A 25,562-nucleotide genomic window follows, 5' to 3' on the forward strand; every position below is an offset into this window, starting at 1 on the left:
CGTCCTGTAACGGTGGGTAACGTCCTGTAACGGTGGGTAACGTCCTGTAACGGTGGGTAACGTCCTGTAACGGTGGGTAACGTCCTGTAACGGTGGGTTTTCGCTGATGTCTCCGTGAATTCAGATATAGCAGCAACAGATGTGCGTCAACTCTTGAGTCTCCTTCTACCCCCACTGCGCATGCGTGAAGCGCACTCTCGCGAAATACGCGCTCCCGCGGGCTGCGCGCTCCTGGCTGTCAGTTCAGGAGAGGAGGGCGCCAAATAGGAAGAAGTTGTGATGTCCGTCAGACTCTAGACGTCTTGTTGGGGGCCACCGCACACAGCAGCGACCCAACGAGTTCCACCTGCTCAGTGACCCGTGGGTGACCTGTGGGTGACCCGTGGGTGACCCGTGGACAGCGGGACGGAGTGGCGCTCGGTCTGGAAGGAAGGAGGAAGACTCCTGCTAGCCTCCCTAGCTGATGGTAGCCACGTTAGCTGCTCAGGCTCCGTTTGGTCAGCTCCGAGGACCCAGAGTCGAGTTAAAAAACAAATGTTCGTTTCTCGTACTACTTGTTTGGGTTCCGGTAGTTTACGTAACTCCAGATAGCCTACCAGGCCTCATGTAGGCGCCAGTGGTTGTCATGGAGCTTGATACTGTAGATACTTTTGAACACCACACACAATCTGGACTTGTTTCGTTATTGTCATGGTTACGCACTGATGCTCTCAACCCTACTTGAGACATTAAGAGGCATTAAAGGGGCAGTAAAGTTCATTTTCATCCCTACATCCTGATGGGAGCTGACTGAGATGAACTGACTGGACTGTCTCTTGTGTCGTCTACTTCCTGTAGTGTTCGAGTTTCCTGTCCATCGTCATGGAGGGAGATACTGTGAACATATGGCCACGGATGGAGCCGTTTCTCCTGGGAGCCCTCCAGGTGAGTCAGCCCACCTGTTAATTTAAGGTGATAATATTGTGTCATCGTAAAGTAACTGGATTAACGCCCTTTAGGTGGCGCCATCCTCCAAACTCAGTCTGCACTACCTCCGTAAGATGGTGACATACGTGCGGACACGGGACGGATGCTTTCCGGTTCTAGGCTGGCCCATGTGGAGGCACATCGCCTGTGGAAAGCTCCAGCTCCCAGAATACCTTGCGTGGCTTTATTTTGAGACATTCGACCTTCTCGTAGGCCACACTCCAGAGGAGCGACTGGAGTGGGCCGAGTGTCTTTCCCAGTGCTCCTCCAAAGGCGAGCTGAACCAAAAGAGGAGCAAGGTACCACGATGACGGTGATGAGAACATTTGATGGTTCTGTTTGTGAGTCAGAGCTTTGGTGTCATCTCAGATGAAGATATGCTGCTGTGTTCTGGTGTGTACCAGAGGTTCACATGTTGGACAACAACTGGCTGGGTCTGAACCCTCGTTGTGTTGTTGCTCTTGTCTTCAGCTCTCTGTGGACACGCTGCAGTTCCTCCTGTTCCTCTTCATCCAGCAGCTGAACCGTGTGTCTCTGCGCACCTCTCTGATTGGTGAAGAGTGGCCCAGTCATCGAACTCGCTCGCCCTCTCCTTCTGACCGCGAGGCCAAGACCAGCGCTCAGAACAAGGTCCTGACAGACAGATAAACGGATGCCACCCATCTGTCCAGCCTTTAATCCTGAAGCCCAGCCTGATGACCATGATGTCGTCACCTCTCGGTTCTCCACGATGATGCTGGTTTTGTCTTTTGTTCTACAGAACTGGGACGACCAGGTCCACCTGTCGTTTGTACAAACCCATCTAGCTGAGATTCTAGAGCTGCTGGTAGAACCCGACCAGCTCTCCCAGTCTGGACATGCTCTTCGAGATTGCCAGGTCTGTGGGCTGTCAATGCATCCTTCATAACTTTACGTCAGTAATCTTCACCTATTTGATTATTGATTAAATGATATCTGTTTCTCACATTGATGAACCTGGAGGTATTTTTTTCCAAAACTTTCTTGTAGGTGTTAGTTGATATTGCCAACTACTGTACTTTAAAGTCTCAAACATTCATTCATTGTCACTGAAAATAGAATCTTTACATTGAAAACAACTTAAATGATCAACTTTAATGCATGAAAACAAAGCATCTGTGGCCAAATCCATCCCAGCATGTCCGAGTCACAAAAGCTAATGAGGCAGAACTAACATTGCATGTTAGGAGTGGAATCAGGCTCCCATTTCCTGACTATACAGTGAGTTTGGGTGGGTGTGGGACTCAGCTGCAGTTAGAAGCATTTTATACAAAATGTTTAAAAAGCCATTTGATGGCTTCAAGTCAGGATGAGAGGGTTACCTTTTTCCTACGTTGTCCTTTATGTCCTTTACACCAACATTGAAGACCCTGGGTTGGAGCTCTTTCCGTGTAGAGTTTGTATGTTCTCCCGCATCTGTGTGGGTTCTCTCTGGGTCATCCCCCCTCCTGAAACAGGCAGCTGAGGTGAACTGGTCACACCTAATTGTCCATAGGTGTTGAGTGTTTGTAAGTGCATGTTCATCTTTCACGTGCCCTACGATGCCTTGGCGATGCATCCAGGGTGTACCCCACCTCTCACCGTAGTGAGCTGGGATAGGCCGGAGTCAAGACGATTACTGTCGTCTCATCTTCAAGAGGATGGAGAACTCCATCTGAGTTGTGAGGACTGACAGGACTTTTCAAGATATTTATGGAAATGTCAAATCATGTCCAAACCCCACAAAATGTTTTTCAGTAAAGCTCAAACAAATTCAAAGCCCAGACAGTCCAGTGGTGAGAATGTGACCACTTTAACAGAATAAGTAAAAGTTAACATTAGACATAATGACAAGCCCAAGTCAGTTATAGTGAAGCTGGATGTGTTCAGAAGCAGGTCTGTGCTCGTGACCATTGACCACTACTATTGGTTGATGTGTCAGTGTTCTGTCTGGGGTCCTGTGTTTGCATAGGTTTCCCTGGAGGCTGTGCAGAGCTTAAGTCTGCTGCTGGAAGGCTCAGCGGGTCTGAACCGAGCGGTCCAGCCGGTCCACCGACTGCTGTCCAAAGACCCGCTGCAGACACGGGCCGGCTACTCCGCCCTCGGGCAGGCCTTCCCACTGCACCAGCTGCTGTCCTGCCTCCTGCAGAGCCTCACACTCAACCCGTTTGGAATAACCGCCTGTCTGCGCTCAGGCAAGAAGCTGGCCTGGGCCCAGCAAGGTACTGTCACCTGGACTGGAAGCAGCTTCCTTCTGGCTGGTTCTCAGAATCCCTTCATGGGGATATTTAGGGGATGCAGTATTGTGTGAGTGTGTGTCTGTTATCAGTTCATGTGGTCCTGTCCCCTGCATTTGACCAGCCACTGGTTGTCTGTGCTTTCTAGTGGAGGGGGCAATGAAGAGAGCCAAGATAGCCCGTAACACCCACACCGCTCCACCGGGCAGTAAAATAGTGCTGATGTCACAAGTGTTTCGGCAGACCCTGGCTAAAACCTCCGACAAGCTAACTGGTGCCAACATCAAAATCCATCGCTGCTCGGACGCCTTCATCTACCTCCTGTCTCCTCTCAGGTAGGGCCAGCCTCCATCCTCACACGTAGCTCCTGTTGACGGAGTTTATCCGTCATGATGCTGCTGCTCCTTCAGGTCCGTCTGTGTGGACAAGTGCCGCAATACCACGGTGGTTCTGGGCCCAGTGGAGACCAGTGTCCACATTCACAGCTGCCAGAACGTGAGAGTGGCGTGTGTCGCTGGCAGGATCTCAATCGGGGCTTCTTCACGCTGCACCATCCACGCCTTGACGCCCACCAACCCGCTGCTCCTGCCTGGGAATGCAGACATCACGCTGGGGCCTTTCCACACGTTCTACCCCTCCATGGAGGATCACATGGCCAGTGTGGGTCTGGCTGTGGTCCCCAATGTCTGGGACCAGCCCCTACTTCTGGGGACCGAGGGCCTGGTCAACTCCACCCCCGGCACAGCGTCCAGCACAGACCCTGCTTGCTACCGGCTGCTGCCCCCCACGGAGTTCAACACACTGGTTGTGCCTTTTGAAATGGAGGGGGACACCTGTGAGGTGCCGGGGGGGTTGCCGCCCCAATATCAGGCAGAGCTTGATGCAAAGAAGAAGAGGATACAGAATTGGCAGAAGACTGTGGTGGACGCCAAGCTGAGCAAGTAGGTGACCTGACCAGTCTGTGTGCAGCGTGAAGGGTCAGGGAGGGTCATGAAGGGTCGTAGTTCACAGAGCCATTGGTACATTGTTTACTCTCAGGTGATTTCACTGGTCTGCTATGGCGAGGCTAAATGTTCATTAGGCTGAAAAATAAATGACTTTCATCATTCTTTAGGGTGCAGCGATCAAAGTGTGAGAAAAAAATAGCAGCTTATACATCAGAAATGAAGGCAGATAAAGTATGAGCCTCACCACATCACTGGCTGGACGTGTTGGTCGTTGTGAGTTTTCACACAATCATTAGTGGTAGGGGTTGGGTACAGATAGCACAGGGGAAGTCTCTCCAAGACTAGTAGCTTCACAAGCCCTTGAATTTAAAACAGGAGCTAATGTCCTTCAGGTGTTTGACAGGGAGGCAGCAGGAATGTTGTATGGACTAATAAACTTTGGGGTGATTTAATGGTCAATTTTTATCCCAAGTAATTTCCTTTTTTATGGTTCTATGGATCAATAGGGAGGTCACCACTGATTTCATTTCATGAGGGAAAAGTCCTTTGGGATTCCGCATCTTAATATCTGTTTGTTATTCTGGAGTTTCCCTGTTTGTTTCTGTATAGTAACAATCTTTTCATTTATGTCTTCAAGTGAACAGAAGAGGCAGTTTAAGAATTTGGTGGAGGTCAAGTTCCATGAGTGGCTTGTGGAAACAGGGCGCAGGCAGGAGCTGGACAGCCTCGTCCCGTCTATGACCGCCCCGACAACGGACACAGCACAAGTTCATGAGGCCAAACAAATGACAGCTGGACAGACACACCCATCGTCCACGGCGAGCTGAAGTGATGGAGTACCGACTGGACAACTAGAATGTTCCTCAAGCTGGCGTAGGAGAATGTACACTCGGGTTACTGATTGTTAACACAACGTTTTGAACTTCTTTTGGCATTCTGATGAACAGGATTATGTGGGCTGTCTCGAGTTGTCATAGCAACTACTGTCATCACTGTTGACTGGAATGCTGTTTGATGAGTCTTGCCCTTACAAAAGGCTGCTAAGTTGTTAGCCTGTCCGAGGCGGGTAGGTGGTGGATGTAGAGCGAGGTCACCTCAGTCACACACACAGGTCCAGCATCTGAAGAGACACAGAACAGCTGGACTGGAGTGCTGCTGATTAAATAAAAGTAGGTCACTAAATATGACTGGGGAACTCAAACAAGGCTAAGTGTAATGTACTGAAGCACTTATTGCTCATGAACTTAATAACTCTCAACACCTCCAGTGAGATTTTAACTTTCTACCCTGTGATTTAGTGGAGAAAGGTCATGAATGTTTTGTCTGAGCTGAGATCAGATCTGTGGCGTCGATGTTTGACCACCAGCAGATGAACGTGATTGGCTGCCCACTGACTGCTCAGAACACCTGCAGCCCAGTGTGATTCCTAATGTGCCAACATACATTATATAAACAGCTTGCTCAGGTGATAGGATATTTAATTGTAATAGAACCTAGAAGATCTTTTTGTATGAAGGGAAGGAATGTTTGATATTTTTGTAGAATTCAGGATTATCTTTGGAGGAATTGCTCATAGAGGAATATTTTCAGCAGGATTTTTACCGTCTGTGCTTGTCGGAACGCTGCAGCGACTCAAGCCACACCGCAAATAGTTTCATGGCAAAACAGTCGTTTGACAGACTTTTGTGTGTTGTATTGTTTTAAGATGAGGCTTGATGTCCAGAGTGTTGTGTACACAGGTTTTCGTGGTCTCCTGTGTCCAACCGATCATCGGTGATCCAGGGTCCTCGTGTGCTTCCAGTGCTTTGGGTGTGTGGTTAGAGTCGAATGGGGCTGTGATGGTGTTCCACATGTGACTTACCATCGGATTTATTGTAAGCTGTGTGATGTCAGTAATAACAACCTCTTACTACATCAATGTTCAGCCATTTCTTGAATAAAACTGATATATGCTGCTGTGGCACATATCATCAAATTCATCACTGGTAGGTTTGCAGAAATATTGATGGTAGATGCCTAAATTGCCTAATTAAATGTTTGTATCCATTAAAAATATATATTTCTTTAATTTTATGTCAAATTTCTGAAGTGCTCTGAAAGTGTTCAAAATGCAATGAAAGAGTCATTTCCAAGATGTCAGTGACTTTAAAATGTGTTTCTGTTGTTTCTGAAACTGTTTTTGATTTGAAAACATGAACCTCTGCATCAACCAGAGGAGGAGCACGCTACTGTTTGAGATTGTTAAATATAGAAATTAATTATAGTTTGACTAAAACCAGTTGGTTTGGTTCTTATTTGTGGGTGTGTGTGTTGCTTCACATAATAATTTAATAAGCTTAATAAGACAATATAAAGATAAACTATGCTATGTCATTATTAACAACAACTGCAGTGGTAGAATGATGCTTGAAAACACGTAATAAAAATAGATGGGATATAGTATATGACAAATTTATAAATAATTTGTTATTCATATATATTATTATATATATATTATTAATATGTTAAATATAAAACAAATTTATGAATAAATTTATAAATAAATTCATAAATAAATTGGAGATAAAATCAGAGAGGCCAAACTGAGATGGTTTGGACATGTCGAGAGGAGAGATAGTGAATATATTGGTAGAAGGATGCTGAGTTTTGAACTGCCAGGCAGGAGGCCTAGAGGAAGACAAAAGAGGAGGTTTATGGATGTAGTGAAAGAGGACATGAAGGTAGTTGGTGTGGGAGAAAAGGATGCAGAAGACAGGGTTAGATGGAGGCAACTGATTCGCTGTGGCGACCCCTGAAGGGAAAAGCCAAAAGAAAAGAAGAAGATAGTATATAACAATACACATCATAATACGAGTCCTTATACGGGTCTTTTTTGAACATTGAAGTCTATTTTTGCTGATAATATTTCTGTACTTCTCAGACTTCGAGTGTGACCTTTTTGGAGTGTGGACGTGTTTCTTTGTCTTTGGATTCACAATCTTCTCTGGATTCATCCATAAGGCACAGATAAGTCATGAGTCAGCACATCCTCACAAGGGGGGGGGGGAAACCAGCGGAGTTGGCATGTGTGACATGGTGTGAGAACTGGAGTGGGGGTGGGCACCCGAACCAGCCGGTCCACCAGTGGGGGTCAATGGACTCCAACCAGGCCCGACCATTATGCTGTAATCCTGCCTCGCTTTTCTGGAAAAGCTGAATAGCCCTGGAATCACTGACTCAATTTTTGGATCTCATTTTCATGACAAAGCAATTGTTCCATTGTTACCCCTGCTGTTGGTGTTTATGAATGTGAGGAGGGGGCTATAAAACGGATTGGTGAAGCACCAGTGCAACATCGAGACCTCAGGGGAACCATCCCATAACATCACCATACGAGCATATCAAGATGGGCAGGGTGAGTGGAGACTGGTTCATGTGTGACGTGGGCTTTAGCAGCAGTGTTCATGGATGAAGGAGGGTAGACCCACACTGCAACATTGAGGAAACACCAGGAGAACCTTTTGGAGGCTTTGAGTCAGTGTGTGACAGAACGGGGACAGGAAATGGAGTGTTCTTGAATTGTTATTACATCCTGCAAAGCGGCGATGTATTGTAATTGTAAGTGTGTGTGTTCGTCTGTCCGTCCATCAAATATCCTCACAATTGTTACAGGTAGAAAGATGAAAGAAAAAGCACATTAGTCGGGGAGCAAAGGGGATTAAATGAGGTGATGACCTTGACCTTGAGAAAACTAGGTCTAGGTCAAATTTAAACTTTTGTAATTTTTTTGGCGCATATCTCAGGAACCGGATAGGATAGAAAGACGAAACAAAAGGCGTTATATTCAGGGAGGCAAGGAGATGAAAATTAGACCACAACCTTGACCTTGAAAAACTAGGTCAAGGTCAAATTTTCACTTTTATACCTTTTTAGATATAATCACAAAACAAAAAGCAATATTTTCAGGAAGCCAGAGGCTTCCTGATTGCCTTGTTCTTTATGCATGTTTGTCAGTTAAATGTTTCATCTCAAACCAATATAAATGACTCAGAGAACAACACAAGTGAACACAAAAATGTATTTGTTAAAGGAAGTGTTTTATCATTTAGGGAGAAAAACAATTCAAACCTATGTGGCCCTGTGTGAAACAGTGATTGTTCCCCAAACCTGATAACGGTTTGTCCTCAGCAGCGTTGGGGAGGAATTCTGGCCTACTCCCCTCAGCAGAGTGGTTGTAATTGAACCAATTTGGTTTTCATGCATCAGTCACGTTTTTAAGGTCATTGAATAGGATTCAGGTCAGGATTTTGACTGGACCACCTCCAAGTCTTTATTTTGTTCTTCAGCCATTCAGAGGTGGACTTTCTGTTGTGTTTTTGGATCATTGTCCTGCAGAACCCACGTTCATTTCAGCTTGAGGTCACAAACATTCTCACTCAGGGTTTTTTGGCAGAGCAGAATTCAAGGCACCATTTATTACTGTAAGTCTTCCTGGTCCTGTAGTAGCAAAGCTTCCCCAGACCATCACCCACATTTTACTGTTGGTATGAAGGGTTTTTTCTGAAATGCAGCGTTAACTTTTACACCAGATGTAATGGAACACAACTTCCAAAAAAAGTTGTGTCTCATTACACCACAGAGTCTTTTGGGGTCTTGGGGATCATAATTCTGGTGAAACTGAGACAAGCCTTCATTCTATTTTTGTTCAGTAGTGGATTCGGTGTTGGAACTCTGCCACAGAGTCTTTGTGATGGTGGAGTCATGAACCGTACTGAGGCCAGTAAGGTCTGCAGTTCTCTGGATGTTGTTGTGGGGTCTTGTGTGACCTCTTGGAGTGGTCCTCATGCACTCTTGGGGTAATTTTGGTTGGCCGTCCACTCATAGGAAAGTTTATCACTGCTCAATGTTTTCTTCATTTGCAGATAATGGCTCTCACTGTGGTTCGCTGGAGTCCTAAAGCTTTAGAAACGGCTTTACAGCTTTTCCATAATGATAAACCTCAATGACCATTGTTCTCAGTTGTTCCTGAATTTCTTTATTTCTCGACATGACATCTAGCTTTTGAGGATTTTTTGGTCCTTACATTTAATTGTGATAAACATCTACAAAAATACGAAATCAGGAAGGGGCTAATACCTGTTCACATCACATTATCTGAATATGAGAAACAATGAGATGAGACTCTTGTTGTCCCCCAGATCGTCTTCTTCGAGGACAAGAACTTCCAGGGCCGTCGCTATGAGTGTGACAGCGACTGTTCGGATTTCCACACTTATTTGAGTCACTGCAACTCCATCCGGGTGGAGAGTGGTGCCTGGGTGGTGTACGAGAGACCCAACTACAGCGGGTACCAGTACGTCCTGACCAGGGGGGAGTACCCAGAACACCAGCGCTGGATGGCTCTGAATGACCGCCTCAGCTCCTGCAAGATGATCCACTTTGTGAGTTGGCCTTCATCTGTGATCTCATCTTCTGACGCCTAATCCACATATTGACTTGTGAAAACGGAACTCCTGGTGGGCTTCGTCCTCTTGTAAATGAAAAGTGAGGTATAGGAGTACAGGAACTGACTGCACTGATGGCCACAGCTCCACCAGCTCACCAGCCCTGACCTCAGGGCTTGGTCAATGCAGGCCAACACTAGGGTCAGTCCATTTGCACGATCTGACTGGTCCAGTTAATCCACAGCCTACAGGCAGACTCACAAAAATCAATCTAGAATGTACAAACTGCATATGTACACTTTTGTTCTGTTTAAAGAAGCGTTAAACAGAAAGCAAACAAAGAGTGATTGAGTTGGTGGGTCGTGCACACACATATGTCATCACAGGTAGCCCCTACCCTCATGTTAGTCTAAGTCTGTATCTACAGCATCGTCTGGGTGAACACCATTCTGATTGGATGTGGAATGCCCACTCACCCTCATGATGGATACCACTAAGTAGATGTGGAGCAACTTATAGTTCAGTATTCTAAGCGAATGTTAGTGAATGAACTACATAACATCAATGTCTTTGGAGGGTGGCATATAAAATGGATTATATCTTATTATTATATCAGACAAGTGAAAGAGGAGCACATCCCTCTACCATACTCAACAATCCTCTAGATCAGGGGTGTCTAACTTATTTTCACCGAGGTCAGCATAATGGCTGTCCTCAAAGGACCAGATGTAACTAATAAATGTAACTAAATGCAACTACTCCTTAATGTTAAATAACTCTGAGTTTATCACTTATTCAAGTAAGAAACATTAGTTGCACAGAAATTTTTTTTTCTGTTATAAAATAAAAACTTTTAATTTGTCAGGTTATTAAACCCAAAGAACTCCATCAATCAAGGATCAAACTATCAATGAATAAAGAAAAATAACATCAAACACAAGTTAGGACATTAACTTTGTTCAAAACGTTTTTGCAGTTTTGCTCAAAGCACAGTTTTGTCATTAAATACTTCTAGACAATCTAGACCTTTTATGGTCTCTCGGGTCACATAAAAGGATGTGGCCACATTTGGCCCCTGGGCCTTGAGTTTGACACATGTGCTCTAGATACACTCACCACTGACTCGTTCATGTCCCACCTCATCCCACCTCTAACGCACTTCTTCCTGTCTCCTTGCAGACGAGTGGAACTCCATACAAGATGCAGCTTTATGAGAAGGCTGAATTCAGCGGTCTGGTCTTTGAGGCTACAGAAGACTGTCCCTCACTTCTGGAGAAGCTGCGCTGGAAAGAGGTCCACTCCTGTAAGGTGGTGGATGGTTGGTGGGTTTTCTATGACAACCCAAACTACCGTGGACGCCAGTACTTCCTGGAGAAGGGGGAGTACCACAAGCCTGGTGACTGGGGGGCCATCAGTCCTTCAGTCCAGTCCTTCAGACGCTTCTCTGAATAAATTCAAACACTTCAAAACGTTCAAACAATGTTTAATGTTAATATTTGGCTAAAATGTTCACTATTTTGTGATGATGACTCGAGGTTTCAAGAATAAAAACCTGCCCACTCAGCAGACTGATGACACTTTTCTTGATTTCAATATGACAGTAGATTGTGTTTTTGTCCCTTTATGGAATAAAGATGAACAATAACTTGTGGAAAACAAGCTTCAATCAAGCTGTACCAGATATCCTGCTGCAGCCTCTTCATCCTGTCTGAACTGTCAAACACTCCAGTTCTACCTCGTTCTTCCTCAGTTTCATAGAAACCCTTCAGGCTCCTTCATCCCAGCACAGGTCTGAGGTCCACAGTGACCGGCTGACTGTTGAAGTGAGTCCCAAAAGAGAAACAGTTTCCTCCCCCACCTATCAGCAGAAGCTCAGGTTCCTCCGGCTCTGTCAACTCAGAGCAGAATGAGTGGAGCATCAGGGGCCAGGGCACTGCAGTCTGGAGACAGACAATCACTGGATGAAGCCGCTGGTTGGCTGAAAGCTGAGATTCTATGAGGCGTTTGAAGCTGAACCAGCTCAGAACACAACAGTCCTGGGAGCATGCATCAAGTTACCGTGTCCAGACTGAACTCCACACTGCTGTGTGTGGTGAGGTTGATCACGAGTCCACCCGGTACGCCAGGACCATCCAGCCAGACTCCACCAACCACAAGCAGCTTGGCACCAATAACATGGGCAGAATGGGAGTACCTGAGAGCAGACAAACACTTTCACACAAAGACCTTCATCAGATTCACCATGGGAACGTTTCTCAGAGGGCTTCAAACACAACAGACCTGGGAACAGGAGATGGCTGCACCTCCATCTTTGTCCACGTGAAGCCTCTTACATTTGGCTTCAACACGACCGTGTCCCCCAGCGGCATCCCCTTTCTGTTCAGTCCTCCAAACAATACCAGTCCACCCTCATATGAACACGCCGAGTGGGAGTGGCGAGCCTCTGGCGCTGCGCCATCCACTGGGATCTATACGAAGGAATTCATGTTTCAGCGTCATACTCACTGACTCACAACAAACCCAACATGCTAGCATGTTAATCCACCATCATCAGACTGCACAACATTCCTCCTTCACGGTGGCATGAAACAAACACTAAGGCTGTGGGAGACGAGTGTAGAAGCAAAGCAAACCTCGGTCCACTGTTGCTGGTCTGGACAAAGGAAGTAGCCACCACCCAGAACCGTCGCTGATTGGTTCTTTCCACCAAACACAAACAGGAAGTCTTTTCCTGTAAGGAAAAATAGTTTTAACTTCATAAAACAGAAAAGGATGACAAAGAATGGAATTAATTCACTTTTTCTTGTTAACCGTACCACAGTGACGGACCAGAGTAGCAGTATGCCTCCATCTCGCCGGCGGTGGGTCGCCTGTACAGACCATCTCCTCCATGCGGAGCTTCACAGAATCTGTGTTCTCAGAACTTGGTGGATCACTGGGATCCAGACTTACTCTGAGGAGACTCTGAACTGGCTTGAGTGGAGAGGAGCGACCACCATACACCACAACGCCTCTCCCAGGAAGAGAGGTGGCAGTGTGGTAAAGTCGAACATCTGAAAGAAAGGACGATACTGGAAACTAAAACGAGTTGGTACTTGATCTAAAACCCTGGGCTAAACAAATGAAGTTTGGTAATGATCATTAGCTTTTTTCACAGAAACTTTAGTCAGTGTTGTTGATGACACCTCTTGATGTAGGTAAACAAATGTTCTCCCATAAACCCTCTCACCCAAATCTCTGGACAGCTCCACCGTGACACACGTCCAGCCTTCCTGGCACCTGAGGAGCATCCTGGTTGCTGCCCCCCGCCCTCCTTTGCTAGAGCCTCCTGTTAGCAGGACCTGCCGCGGTCTAACCAAAGAGGTGGCCATCCCCAGCCCCTCCACACAAATCGCAATGGCTTGCACACTCAGGGCTGGGGGGCTCAAAGACCTGCTGTGAGGTGATGCTGAAGATCCTGAGGAAAGATTTGTATGAAGCCAAACATGAGTACAGACCACTGGATGATGCACGACTCCTGCTGTACACATGGATGGGAGCAAACCACATTTCAATCTATCGGTGCAATGGTGACACATGACCTTCTTATAACAGCCATTCATATTAACTTTTCTTCTTCTGAACTTCTACATTAAAGCTAATAACACAAAGACTTCAGCCTTGTGCAGCTAGAAACACCACGCAATCACAACACAACACAGAATACAGTGGTACCTCTACTCACGAAATTAACTGGTTCTGGGAGAAACTACGTTAGTAGAAAATTTCGTAAGTAGAGACGCGTTTTCCATGCAAATGCCCTAATCCGTTCCAAGCCCCCTAAAATTCCGACATAAATGTTTTATAAAGCATAAAAATGCATCAAAACATGTAACAAATACACGTTACAATTAGATTATTACACAATAAATGAATTGTGCATAATGTAAAAAACAAAGAATAGAGTAAAGAATAAAATGATGGTCATTTACCTTTTAACTGCTGTCCTCATTGTTTTTTGCCCTCTTTGCCCTCCTATCTCACCATGAACAACAGAGTGAATTCCAGTCCTCCTTCTGAACTTCTCCAACCACCCACGCAATGCCTTAAACTCCTTAAACTTCCTTTTGTTTTAATAACGTGGTGATTGTAGATACATTACGGCCATATTCTTTGGAGAGATCAACCAAACGCATCCCTTTTTCATGATTTTCTATGATCTCTTGCTTTGTTTGTACGGACAAAAAACTTGTAACTAGTAACTTTAAATTTCTTTCGTAACTAGAGGCAATATTTTCCTGTTGAGGCGTTTCGTCAGTAGAAAATTTCGTAAGTAGAGACGTTCGTAAGTAGAGGTACCACTGTACACCCCTGCCACACCTTACTGTATGAAGACTGTTCTCAATCAGTGCAGTGGTGGAAGATGAACACACGTAACATAGAACAGAAGACTTACAATCCTGAAGGGTGTCGCAGACGAGTGCAGCTGATGGATTCTGAGTCAGGTCATTTGCATGAAGTTTAACTGGAACAGGTTCACAGACCAGACTAGAAGAACTGGAAAATACCCAACCCTTGAAAACATGAGGAGGAACGAAGACGCTACCTGGAGACTGAGTGAGCAAAGCCTGGGCCGTCAACGAGCCTCTAGATGCCGTCAGGACAAAGTAATGGGAACATTTCTGATGCCACTCCTGAGGGTAGAAAGGTGCACGATCAACTCCACCCATATCAAGCATGACTTTAGGACAGGGAACCACAAATACAGGCTAAAACAATTCAGCAGCTCACCTCGTATTCATCAAAAGTCTCTAAGCTCTCCATTCTGTAGCGCTCCTCCTCAGGAACCAGCCCAAGGTAGAAGGCGTTCATGTCCAGACAGACACACTGCTCCCAGCCCTGGACATAACCACCATCTTTATAGAAGAACCACACTCCACTGCACAAACACAGATCAGTGTGTCATACGCCTCCACCTGCCAGGTGTGTTTGGAGATGTTTGACATCTGACTGTGATAATGTGTTGCTGATCGTGTGCGTACTGGCCTTGTCCAGAAACCTGTGTCTCTGAGCAGCAGCATCTGGATACTGCCGGATGGCGTGCAGCGCTGAGTTGAGCTTCAAGAAATGGTTCTGCATGATCCGACCAAACGGGTCATGTGGACGTATCTGTTCATACATGATGAAGAGGGACTGTGGAAAACGTTTTCCTGCCCAACTGATGATGGCATCTGAGCTGGAAGACATTCGACACAGAACAACAGCCAGCGTTGGACAAGACCACAGTCGTGAGAACTTTTCTAGATATTTAGCCATTACTGCGAGATCACAATAGTGACAATGATCTGCACATCCTAGATCATATCAATATGCATATGATCAATATACACATTGATATGATCAAGGACACAAACCTCATCAAATCCTACCATTGTGTTTCCATGTAGGTGAGCACCACCTCAGACAGGATTAGGGTGGGGGCGGTCCAGTCCAGCGCAGCCCCACCCAGGGCCTCTTCCACCTGGGACTCCTCTCTGACATCCACTCCTATCAGGTGGTAACAACCACTGGACACATACGTAGGTCCTGAAAACACAAAGGCAGGCATTCGTCAGTCTCTCTGAGGTCAGAGCCGTCTGTGTCCACCGCTGGTCCGACCTGCTCTGGTCCACGCTGCCTATGGAGGGATCCACATGTCTGCTCCTAGTCTGTGATGCCTATGATGCTGTCTGTTAGTAACTGGCCCGGAGTTTCTTCCTCAATGAGGGAGTCTTTCCCCGCCGCTGTTGCTTATGTTTATTCTGGAGGGTTCTGTTTGGTTTCTCTGCCTGTTAAAGTGCTTTGGAATGTCCGCTGACATGATTACTATAGGCGTTTATAAATAAAGTTGATTGATTGACATCATCAGATGAGACAGTTGATGAGACGGACGAAGAGATGGTATATAGACGGTCAATGAGAGGGTAAATGAGAGGGTAGAGGAGACAGTGGATGAGACAGTAGAGGATGATCTCGAGACATGGTGTGACTGATCTGGTCATGCGTGACCAAACCAATCCTGTGACACGTAACAAGCGATGAAGTTGACAAAGATGTGGAACAAACACGAACTAACTGTGTTCCAGGTTGTTTGTGTTATCTTGTCTGCAGAGAGTCGGGATTCATTCACATCCTGTAAACGTGTCACGCGTGTGTGTGTGTGTCTGTGAAACCACTTTCCTTGTGATAAACCATGTGACATCACAACGTTAGAACCCAGACTAGTTCCAGTGACTAGTTTCCATTGTCCTTGTGCACTTCACCTTGTTCAGTTGTTAAACGCTGCTGAGAGCTGCATCCCATCATGTTTGTCATGGTGTGGTAGAAGAAGAGACCATGAGATAGAGGCTGGGCGCGACACGCCATGTCCAACAACAGCTTTCTACTGTTTGTAGGAAGACACTACAGTATTTTCCGCACTATAAGGCGTACCTAAAAGCCTTTAATTTTCTCAAAAAACGACAGTGCGCCTTATAATCCAGTTTGTAACATGGACCTGCTTGTGTGGATTTAACCCTCCTCGAATGTTTGAGTCAGCTCTCATTGTTTGTTCGTAAAATATATGAATTAAGTGGAGACACGAAGACTTCTCTAGAAACTACCTGGATTTTCACCGTCAGCACCTTTTGACTGATGTGAAGCTGTGTAAACACACGAAGCGAGAGACTCACCTTTGTGAGAGGACAGACGGCAGCCCAACATGCCTCTCAGAGTCTCGTTAGCATTGATAAGAGCCGCCTTTCTTTGGGCGACACCAGGGAAGTCCAGCTCAAACACGACCGCCCTGTCAAGAGCTCCATCTGAGTGAAGACGGAAATACAGAGAGTCGAACCCGGCGCCCAAAGACAGAATCTACAACACAAGATGAGGATGTGTGACCTTACAGTAAGCGTCCTGTTCTACAGTGTTGGGCGGCGCTCGGGGGAACTTGCCTGTCTCCTGGAGCAGCTCTCAGTCACGTGTAGAAACTTCCTGACACAGTGGTCCACGGCGGTCCAGCGCACATAGTAGCCCCTAACACACACACACACACACACACACACACACGGTGTCCATTGCTCATGTACAGCAGCAGCTCTCACAACTTAAGACACACTCACTACTTCTGATATTTTATAGTTTTATAATTCACGCATGTGCAGCATCAGTTACCATGGTGACGGCTTGAAATGAACATACAGTCATCACACTGAAAACGCTGGTCTCAGGCTCAACATACTTTGCCAACCCCCTCTGAAAATGTAATTTTAAACACACTTCATCTTTACGGACGCCATCACCAGAAGCACAAACTGTTGTCGATGTGCTTTGTTTCAAAAGTAAAGAAAGTGATGTTGGTCACATGATATCCCTGCTGACCTGTTGATGAGGGGGGCTCTCCTGGACACTTTGCACACAAATTGTTGGAGGAGATCATCCTTGAAGTAGCCATGCGCTGCAGCAGACACCTTGCTCACCACACTGCTGTCATTGGTCCCCTGAACCTAAATCAAGAAACGCACACACACATCCATCAGATCTGAAAATGGCTGCACAACTGTTTAGTTGACTTTGTACAAGTGTTCAAAGTGGATATCCTGAAATTAATCAGCAGACTGACCTAGAAATAAATTCATGGTGTACAAATCAGAGGAATTTAAAGATTGTTGCACAATCCTACCTTTAATAAATGCATTAAAGACGTACACTACAGTCCAAAGTTTGCACAATTCTTCTCATTTAATGGTTTTCTTTATTTCCCTGACTGTTTACATTGTAGATTCCCACTGAAGGCATCAGAACAATGAATGAACCCGTGTGGAATTATGTAGTAAATAAAAAAATGTGAAACGTGTTTTATAGTTTAGATTCTTTAAATGGTTCTTGGCCTCCTCTGGATGAGCTTCATGAGGTCGTCACCTGACAATGGTTTCCAACAGTCTTGAAGGAGTTTAGAGAACTTAGCACTTAGCACCATTTTTCTTCACTTTGTGGTCCATCCCATCCCAAACAATCTTGATTGTTCAGGTCATGTGACGCAGCACTCCATCACTCACCTGGGTCCCTTCCTCTGTCAGTCTGGAGGTGTGTTTGGGGTCGTTGTCCTGTTGATATGTCCATGAAGGTTCAGTTCAACACAAACCAGGTGGGCTGGCATGTCACTGGCACATTGGTTCAGTGTGTCTTCACTGATGAATAAATCCCCAACAATTCACCATCAGAGCCCCCCCCCCCCACACACACACACCTTCATGCTTCACAGTGGGAGCCGTGGTAGTAGAGACCATCCGTTCACTAGTTAACCTGCTAGTGAACTCATTTCTGGGGCTTCATGACGGGGATGAACTTGGAACCCCTCAGCAGCAGATGTGATCTCGCCCTCCCTTCCTGGGGGGTTCTCGTGCGAGCCAGTTAAGTCTTAATGCTTGATGGTTGCGACTGCACTGGTGATACGTTCTTAAAGTAATGACGGACTGACGTTTGTCTTTACTGAGCTGAAGGCGTCTTGCGATAACATGGATTCTAACAGTCAAACACGGCTGTTAACAGCGGAACCACACTGACTTCATCACGACTGATGGCCCCAACCCCCTCAAGAAGGAAAGAGAATCCACAAATGGCAGACCTTTGGGGTGGAACCCATTTCAGGAGACGACCTCATGAAGCTCAGAGAGAAGGGTTATTAGGGTTTGCAAAACTGTCGTCAAATCAAAGGGTGACAAATCAAAAATCACAAACATATCTAAGATTCTTTCACACTTTTTGATTTGCTACATAATTCCATATTTATTACTGCAAAGCTTTGAGGTCTCAAACACAGTAACAGGCCTCCACTGAGTTCAAGTAATTTGCACGCAAGCTTTTCGCTGCTCATCTGCAGCAACGGATAAGAAGTACCAGATCAGTAGAAACTGATCAATAGAAACAGATCAGTAGAAACTGATCAATAGAAACAGATCAGTAGTAACTGATCAATAGAAACAGATCAGTAGAAACTGATCAATAGAAACAGATCAGTAGAAACAAATCAGTAGAAACAGATCAGTAAAAACGGATCAATAGAAACTGATCAGTAGAAACACATCAATAGAAACAGTTCAGTAGAAACTAATCAGTAGAAACAGATTAATAGTAACTGATCAATAGAAACTGATCAGTAGAAACTGACTGATCAATAGAAACTGATTGATAGTGGTCACGTACCGCCGCGTCCTTCCCCTTCTTCTCTTTCTTTGTGTTCGTGGACGCCATCACGTCACAAACTGGTCACTTCATTTCCACGTATAGACAAAACACAGAGAGTGGACACAACAAGCAAGGGGCGGTACGAGGATGAACGATTTTGAGTCGGTCACGGGGCCGGAAGTGACGCTTCTTCCGGCACCGTGGAACTCTAGCGCCCCTGCTGGCCGGGATCCATCGTTCAGAGACTTGCTCTAGTAACATGTCAACAAGACAGCTAGCATGCATTAAACACACCCACACACACCCACACACACACACACACACACACACACACACACACACACACACACACACACACACACACACACACACACACACACACGCACACATCACTTGCATCATACGATTTGTTTACATATATATATGTGTGTGTATATATATATATATATATATAAATATATATATATATATATATATATAAAAATATATATATATATATATATATATATATATATATATATATATATATATATATATGACGTCACATAGGACTTGTTGAGGACAGACATTTTTTTTCTCCTTAGAAATGTGATGAAACGAGCCGCCTTTCTGCGCCGGTGATTGGTTCGCGTCTCTACTGTGGTTGTTGAGGTTCTCCGGTTTTTTTTCCGGTAGGTGTGTGAAGACGTCCCGCTCAGCCAATCACAGCCGAGCTAGGGCGGGTCATTCCCTCGCCCTTAGCTCGGTGGGGAATGTGGTTCTTTACAGGTTTGACAATGCGACACTCAGTGCGCATGCGCCGATCTACAGGAAGCGCTAACGTTTTCGTTAACCAGCTGATAGCCAAACTGTCAACAGTTAAAGCTGTGATTCCTGCGCTGCTGTAACGACGGTTTATGCGGTAAACATTTCCTGTTGTCCTCGAAGCGGGTGGACGTTTGTTACCGGGGGGGGGGGGTTGTGTTACCGGGGCCGTTAATCAGCCGTCGGTTCCGTTCGGTGTCGGCCAGCCCGAACGCTGTCCCGTTAGCATAACGAGCGATAAAGGCTCACGGCGTGATAACGTGTACACCCGGCAGTGGTGACAGAGGGCAGGAGTGTCACCTCAATCACGGACACAGCGTGGAACAAACACGACGTGCGGGCCTGGAAATGAATGACATCAGTGTGTTTGGTTCCACACCAGCGTGTCTGTAGCCTCCACACCCACTGGAGTGGGAGGGAGGAAGACCAGTGTGTTTGGTAAGTCATCGTGTCGTTCAGCTCCAGCGCTAACTCCACTTGTTCATTCACACAGGGGGGAGCGCCAAGAGGTCACGACCCACCTCCAGCAATACAGGCCTGTTCTGTGGACGGCAGCGCTGCACACTCCACCCAGGGAGGACGAGTACCCCACCCTCCCCCCGCTGTCTCCAGCCAGGCAGGATGAGCTCCAGAGGGAGTGGGGGCCGCTCCAACGGCACCCTGCCACAGACCAAGATCTGCCAGTTCAAGCTGGTGCTGCTGGGGGACATGGCTGTGGGCAAGTCCAGCCTGGTGCTGCGCTTCGTCAAGGGCCAGTTCGACGAGTTCCAGGAGACCACCATCGGCGGTGAGGGCTGGTCAAGAGTGGGTGTGGATGGCTGTGGATCAGGTGGGGGTAGGTGTGAGAGCGTGTGGTCACCATCGCTGTCCTCCTGTTTGTCCAGCTGCCTTCCTGGCCCAGTCGGTGTGTCTGGACGACACCACGGTCAAGTTTGAGATCTGGGACACGGCGGGGCAGGAGCGATACCACAGCCTGGCCCCCATGTACTACCGCGGGGCCCAGGCCGCTATCGTTGTCTTTGACATCACGAAACCGGTAGAGTATTGTACACACTATTCTACACATGTAGTAGCAGGAGAAATAATCTGTGTGATAAACTGCTGTGGAGTGTATTGTGTTTGTCCCATCTGAAGGAGGCGAGTGCTGTCCGTCCTGGTGGTGGTGGTGATCCGACAGCTGGACTAACCCGACTTTGGTGTTTGTGCAGGAGACCTTTGAGAGGGCCAAGGCGTGGGTGAAGGAGCTGCAGAGACAAGCCAGTCCCAACATCGTGATCGCCCTGGCTGGGAACAAGGCTGACCTGGCAGAGAGGAGACTGGTCGAGTACGAGGTAACACACTCCTGCCTCAGCCAGCACACGGTTATGTCCTCTCTGTACTGGGGTGCTGATGGGTTGCGATCCATTCTACTGTATATTACTATCACTGTTAGTCCCAGAAGAAGACACAGTCATCGGTGAAGCTGGCAGGTGAACTAAAGTGGATTTTGTCTGACAGAAGCTTACAAAAGACCCGTTAGTGCCTCTGTCCTGGACGTAAAACATTTTATTGATTCAGCTACATTTCGTAGAATATTGAGAAAATAAAAATATTGTCCAACTCTAATTTCTTTTCCAAACATTGTACTGCTTTGTAAATACTAGTACAAATAAACCGTAACAAAAAAAATGCAATTTGCCTCACAAACACAACAGAACAAATAAAATAAGCAAGACCTGTAAATATGATGCTTCAGGGTGGTGAATGTTCCTTGTTGCCGCCTCACCCTTTGAGATTCTGTTCAGGTGCCCAGGCCTCTCCCATTAGTCCAGCAATGCACCAAATCAGGAAGTGAGACTAACAAGTGTGACTGTAAGCATTCACAGTTGTGTGTGTCAGTTCGACTCATTGGTGTTGTACCCCACCCGTTACCCATAAACATCTGGCAATCCCCCATGCTACCTGCCAGGGAAAATCCAAGGGTTTGGTGGTATGGTCACAGTCTGTTAGAGGCCAGGACGCTAAAACAAAGAACACCCCATTTATTCATTCGTTCATCTTCTAACCACTTCATCGTCTGTAGCGGGTCATGGGGAGCTGGAGCCTATCCCAGCTGACTAAGGGCATGAGGCAGGGGAAATTCCGGGTGTACCGCGGACGTCACATTTAACGAAGCTCTTTTAGCATTACATTTCTATTTGTGTCTGTTGCACAGGAAGCCCAGACATACGCTGAAGACACTGGCTTGCTCTTTATGGAGACTTCTGCCAAGACAGCGATGAACGTCAACGAGCTTTTCCTTGCTATCGGTAAGATCCACTTCCATTTCAACGAAACAGAACAGGAACCCGAGGCCTGTGTGTTTGGCCGGTGAATGAGTGCTTATAGTATTGATGATGACACATATTCAGGGATATTTGGTGGGATTACCAGATGAGAAATTCCTCCTATAAAAGATGACATATCCCATGAGTCTTTTTTCACAATACAGGTGAGATCTTCAGCAGAAAGTTAGGTACACTTTTACTCAATCACTTCCTGTGACGTGTAAATCAGTGATGTGTGGTGAGCCTCATGCCAACCAGAGTGGAGTATTTGACATTAAAGCAGCAGCCTGACATTAAAGCAGGTTCAGATCATTCCAATCCATCAGTCTGCTTGAAAGAAACGGTTGTTTTCTGATCTGATTTGGACGTTGGATCTTGTTCGGATCAGTCGTCCCATCTGAGGTGAGGCTCAGCTGCTCGCTGCTGCACTTTGTGCCGCCAGTGATTTTTAACCTGTTCGAAATGTCAGGCTGATAATTTGATGGCTCGTAAAACTGACTTTGAGGTCAGTGCCTTACCAGCCATAAACCTGACTGCACATCACTGCTGTAGGTGTTCTCTTTCGACTACACTTGATGTGGTTGTCCTGCTGGCCATACTGGGGTACTGCAGCCTGGGAAGCTCAAGCTCCTAAGTATCGAAGCTGGTGCTGAACTTTAACAGATGTTATTTTGGGACACAGTCTACCTCTTATTATTTTAATTCTCCATTTCTCTTCAGTTTCGGTTACCCCTGTGCAGCGGTGACACACTCCAGAGATATGTGTGTGTCTCATTTGTCCTGAACAGCGTTGAGTTATCTCTCTTGGTCCTAGACTATATTGAAGCTGCTCAAAATATTTTGTACCTTCTGCAGTTTTTTCTTTTAAATGGTCTGTCTGTGATTTGACTTACAACAACAACAGTCAATATAAAAATATTTACTGTTGTCCCCAGACCAAACCATTTAGTTCCATGGCATGTATTCCCTTACTTAGTTGTTCTTACTTCTCTTAGGTTCAAGTTACATTTGAGCATATCAAATAGATATGCTCAAATGTTGTATTAGATTGCTATTTTAATGCCATTCTTTTACACTCTGGAGGTGTACATGGAAAAATAAGGAAGTACAGAATGTAGTGTTGACACATCAGTGGCCGTTATTGCTCTGATAGGCCACCCCTTGTTCCTTTGTACCTTTTAACCTATTTTACAAAATAGGCTGAAAACCAGTTCAGTCTGGGGTGTTTTTTTTTGCTCAACACTCCTTTAGAATAAAAAGTATGCTGACGTCATGAAACCTTAAGAAATGTTTGGATCGAGCTGCAAAGGCAGACATACACAACTGAAAGTAAAACTAGAACACAGACTGCAACATCCGGCGACATGGCAAACACCAATCCTGAAGTCTGCCTTCCCCTGAATTCAATATTTTACCCTGACCTACTTGCATAGGTCAAAGATCAAAGCTAGTGCTCTGACCTACTCTCATAGATCAAAGCACTAGCTTTGATCGACGGTCTTACTCACACTGGCCTTCTCCCTCGTCTTTCTATCTTATCCAGTTCCTGAGAGTGCGAAATTTGACTTTGGCCTCCTTTTCTCAACGTCAAGGTCATCATCTCACTGTCATCCCCTTTGCTGCCGAGTAATGTGCTTTTTGTTTCATCGTTCTATCTGCAACGGTTGCGATTTTTTTTTTCACTAACAAACGAATGAACGAACACTGACAATCACAATACATCACCGCTTTGAAGCGAGATGTAAAAATGAAAGTATTTGAAGATGTATGCTCACTTCTTCGTTAGAAAGCAATCTGTTGTTCTGGGTTTAGAAAAATTATGTGTTTTCTTACTGCAGCAAAAAAGATGCCAAAAACAGACACCCAGAACCCGACACATGCAGCGCGCCATCGGGGGGTCAACCTCCAGGACCCAGATGCCCACTCGACCAGAGCCTGCTGTGGTGGGAACTAGGCCTCTGCAGTGCCCCCTAGCGTCCATACACACCACCACAGCCCTTCATTGTCCCATCTCCACACAATTTACAAGGCTGGGCCACTCACCTCTCGACCTCCATTCACCCCCACGTCCACAGACACAAAATCAGCCACAGATTTAAAGGGAATCCCACAAAGAACAAGCAGCGATGGAGGAAAGAGAGTGCTGGACATCAGTTGAAATTCTGCATTTGGAAATCAGAAGGAGGAGAACTGAGAATGATGAAGGAAAAAAACAACAAATATTCAAGACGGTGGCAAACTTAGCATTAATGGTGAATTTTGTTTTGATTTTCCCCTGCGTCCTGTCAGTCACAGCCCTGATTCGTTTGAAGAAATGCACAAAATGAACAAGTGGCTGAGAAGGAATGGAGAAATAATTTGAAACATGAACTAACCAGGCTGTGGCTGGTCTCTTATGTCAGAGCTGCTGCCTGCTTGCTTTGCTTGCTCCTAATCATGATCCACTTGACTACGTAAGTTCACTTCCTGTCTGTACCGTCAGGCCCAAGACTCCTGGTCACACGAGCGCCGTCCTGTAGCTCCACTTTGTATTTATTGTCCTGTGTTGTGACTTCTGTAGTTGTGTCACTGCTGCCACTCCTACTGCAGGTGAGGCGAACAACCAAATGACATCAGACAGAGGAAGGACTGCCTTGGAGTCAAGGCATTTTCACCTTTGACACTTGATTGCTCTTAGAAGGTTGGGAACCACAGGCTTTGGCTGTTCTCAGCTACAGCTTGTAGTGGGCTGGATGCAGTGTTGTATGTCATCAAAGTTGAATATCGTATGAGCAGGAAGCTGCTAACTCTAATTCCGCAGAGATCATGTCCCTCAAACCCATAGAAAGCAGCGTTGGATCACATAAAGCCGCCTAAGGTCCCTCTGAGCCAACACCTCGTCTCAGCTGTTCCTGATGGGCGGGTCTAGTGCTAACAGGACATGTGATTGGTCACCGATAGGCCCAATGATGTGATTGTCCTATACTGAAGTAAATAAAACACCCCGTAGCCCCCTTGTGCTTCCTGTGTCCATTCAGTAAACTTATCTGGAAGCTAAGTTGTTGGTGCACATGAGATGTTAGCCAGTTTCACTCCTCCATTGAATTTAATAGGCTTTTAAAAGTTACTCCTCCAACGCTTTGCTGAAGAAAACACAGCATTGATGAAAACACACGCTCACACACACAAAACAAGTGCCTGATTCAGTTTTGCTTTCTGTGAATTCTATTTGGGGCTTTGCTACCATTTTTCTGACCTTGGCTTGTACTGTGAACCAATAACTTAGCACCCTGGCTGTATAGCGCTCATGCTGAATACACTGTTATATATTGTCTTGATTTTAATGTGTGGGGATTTTAGCGGAGCACTGTCACCAGTGGTTGGAATCATGTTAAGACTTTAATCCATGGTTTAAATTTGCTGACCAGGAATATCTTTTCAGGTTCTCAAACATACCAATGAAGGTACTTATATAAAAATTGGGTCAGATAATATAAGTGTTGCTACATTAATAACATTTCAGCTCTCATGTTGTTTTCAATCAGTATTGGAATGACGATGTGTTCTCCTCTGGGGACACTGACAGCTCCAGTCCTAGCGATCGTACGTTGGGGTTGGTTTTCTGTGCTCGTCAGTACTGGAGGTGATTAACAGACGTGTTCATCAGCACCTTTAACGTGTTCAATAAAGCTGTGAATGGCACTGTGACTACAGAATGAT

The 25,562-nt window shown here is 45.9% G+C and overlaps 4 protein-coding genes across 11 annotated transcripts; 3 read left to right on the plus strand and 1 right to left on the minus strand.

Annotated features, from left to right (window-relative positions):
- Positions 1-56: 56 nt before the first annotated feature.
- On the plus strand, positions 57-7,195 carry tbccd1 (TBCC domain containing 1). 6 transcript variants are annotated; one of them, XM_068328569.1, is made up of 10 exons: positions 57-466; positions 838-924; positions 999-1,265; positions 1,438-1,596; positions 1,727-1,843; positions 2,936-3,185; positions 3,349-3,535; positions 3,611-4,141; positions 4,785-5,020; positions 7,068-7,195. In XM_068328569.1, the coding sequence occupies exons 1-9, from the start codon at positions 464-466 to the stop codon at positions 4,972-4,974; spliced, it is 1,791 nt and encodes a 596-aa protein (XP_068184670.1). In that variant the 5' UTR covers positions 57-463; the 3' UTR covers positions 4,975-5,020; positions 7,068-7,195. The 6 variants fall into 6 exon arrangements, with proteins under 6 accessions (XP_068184670.1, XP_068184671.1, XP_068184669.1 ...); XM_068328570.1 differs by lacking the exon at positions 7,068-7,195 and having other exon boundaries at positions 57-536; positions 4,785-6,370; XM_068328568.1 differs by lacking the exon at positions 7,068-7,195 and having other exon boundaries at positions 4,785-6,370.
- A 203-nt stretch (positions 7,196-7,398) lies between these two features.
- On the plus strand, positions 7,399-11,026 carry crygs2 (crystallin, gamma S2). Its single transcript, XM_068328575.1, has 3 exons — positions 7,399-7,541; positions 9,325-9,567; positions 10,750-11,026. Exons 1-3 carry the CDS (start codon positions 7,533-7,535, stop codon positions 11,020-11,022), a joined length of 525 nt encoding a protein of 174 aa, XP_068184676.1. The 5' UTR covers positions 7,399-7,532; the 3' UTR covers positions 11,023-11,026.
- A 312-nt stretch (positions 11,027-11,338) lies between these two features.
- lcmt2 (leucine carboxyl methyltransferase 2) lies at positions 11,339-18,899 on the minus strand. Of its 3 annotated transcripts, none has more exons than XM_068328565.1 (14): positions 18,772-18,899; positions 16,948-17,072; positions 16,521-16,602; positions 16,260-16,440; positions 14,979-15,135; positions 14,596-14,785; positions 14,341-14,448; positions 14,156-14,243; positions 12,800-13,027; positions 12,387-12,623; positions 12,204-12,301; positions 11,851-12,038; positions 11,629-11,764; positions 11,339-11,510 (listed from the first exon to the last, which is right to left on the minus strand). In XM_068328565.1, exons 1-14 carry the CDS (start codon positions 18,817-18,819, stop codon positions 11,346-11,348), a joined length of 2,031 nt encoding a protein of 676 aa, XP_068184666.1. In that variant the 5' UTR covers positions 18,820-18,899; the 3' UTR covers positions 11,339-11,345. The 3 variants fall into 3 exon arrangements, with proteins under 3 accessions (XP_068184666.1, XP_068184668.1, XP_068184667.1); XM_068328567.1 differs by having other exon boundaries at positions 16,260-16,388; positions 16,741-17,072; positions 18,772-18,794; XM_068328566.1 differs by lacking the exon at positions 18,772-18,899 and having other exon boundaries at positions 16,260-16,388; positions 16,948-17,000.
- A 628-nt stretch (positions 18,900-19,527) lies between these two features.
- rab5b (RAB5B, member RAS oncogene family) lies at positions 19,528-25,544 on the plus strand. The gene is made up of 6 exons (XM_068328497.1): positions 19,528-19,654; positions 20,051-20,344; positions 20,442-20,593; positions 20,766-20,888; positions 21,752-21,845; positions 23,702-25,544. The coding sequence occupies exons 2-6, from the start codon at positions 20,179-20,181 to the stop codon at positions 23,815-23,817; spliced, it is 651 nt and encodes a 216-aa protein (XP_068184598.1). The 5' UTR covers positions 19,528-19,654; positions 20,051-20,178; the 3' UTR covers positions 23,818-25,544.
- The last annotated feature ends 18 nt before the right edge of the window (positions 25,545-25,562 follow it).

Source organism: Antennarius striatus, chromosome 12 (assembly GCF_040054535.1).
Source record: "Antennarius striatus isolate MH-2024 chromosome 12, ASM4005453v1, whole genome shotgun sequence".
Taxonomy (NCBI): domain Eukaryota; kingdom Metazoa; phylum Chordata; class Actinopteri; order Lophiiformes; family Antennariidae; genus Antennarius; species Antennarius striatus.